Source organism: Eimeria mitis, genomic scaffold (assembly GCF_000499745.2).
Source record: "Eimeria mitis Houghton genomic scaffold, Emh_scaff3807, whole genome shotgun sequence".
NCBI classification, from domain to species: Eukaryota; Apicomplexa; class Conoidasida; order Eucoccidiorida; family Eimeriidae; genus Eimeria; species Eimeria mitis.
This window is the reverse complement of record NW_013572142.1, coordinates 1502-1859: the sequence shown is the minus strand read 5'-3', so window position 1 is coordinate 1859 and position 358 is coordinate 1502. Positions and strand designations below refer to the sequence as shown.

Here is a 358-nt window from a genome sequence, read left to right as displayed (position 1 = left end):
GACGACGGAGCCCAGATGTTGACTCAGGTGAAACAACACAACAACCCTCGCCTTCTCGACCACAGCACACCCCCGCCACCACTGCCACCACGTCCACTACCCGAGGCCCCCTAACCTCCCGTTCGCGCCCTTCGAGGACGACGCGACAGGCAGAGGAGACGACAAAGTCCTCTTCAGGTCGAGAGAGGCAGAATGGAGGGAGAGGGCCCTCTACAGCCCCTGCCTACCGTCGATCAAGAGGCACAACAACCCCGCCTGTTATTGGTGCCGCCTCCGATGAAGAGGAGGACGAAGAGGAAAGTACAGAGGAAGGGATTGGCTCACCATCATCTCCAGATCAAGAGGAAAAAGAAGAAGC

At 58.7% G+C, this 358-nt stretch overlaps 1 protein-coding gene across 1 annotated transcript in view; it reads left to right on the top strand.

Moving 5' to 3' along the window:
* EMH_0069740 (uncharacterized protein) overlaps nucleotides 1-358 on the top strand; it is a gene marked incomplete at both ends in the record, with an annotated part of 5533 nt that overhangs the window by 4427 nt on the left and 748 nt on the right. Inside the window, 2 exons of the mRNA XM_013498898.1 lie at nucleotides 3-27; nucleotides 150-358. Of these exons, the coding sequence (XP_013354352.1) occupies nucleotides 3-27; nucleotides 150-358 (234 nt within the window). The remainder of the gene's footprint in view (nucleotides 1-2; nucleotides 28-149) is intronic.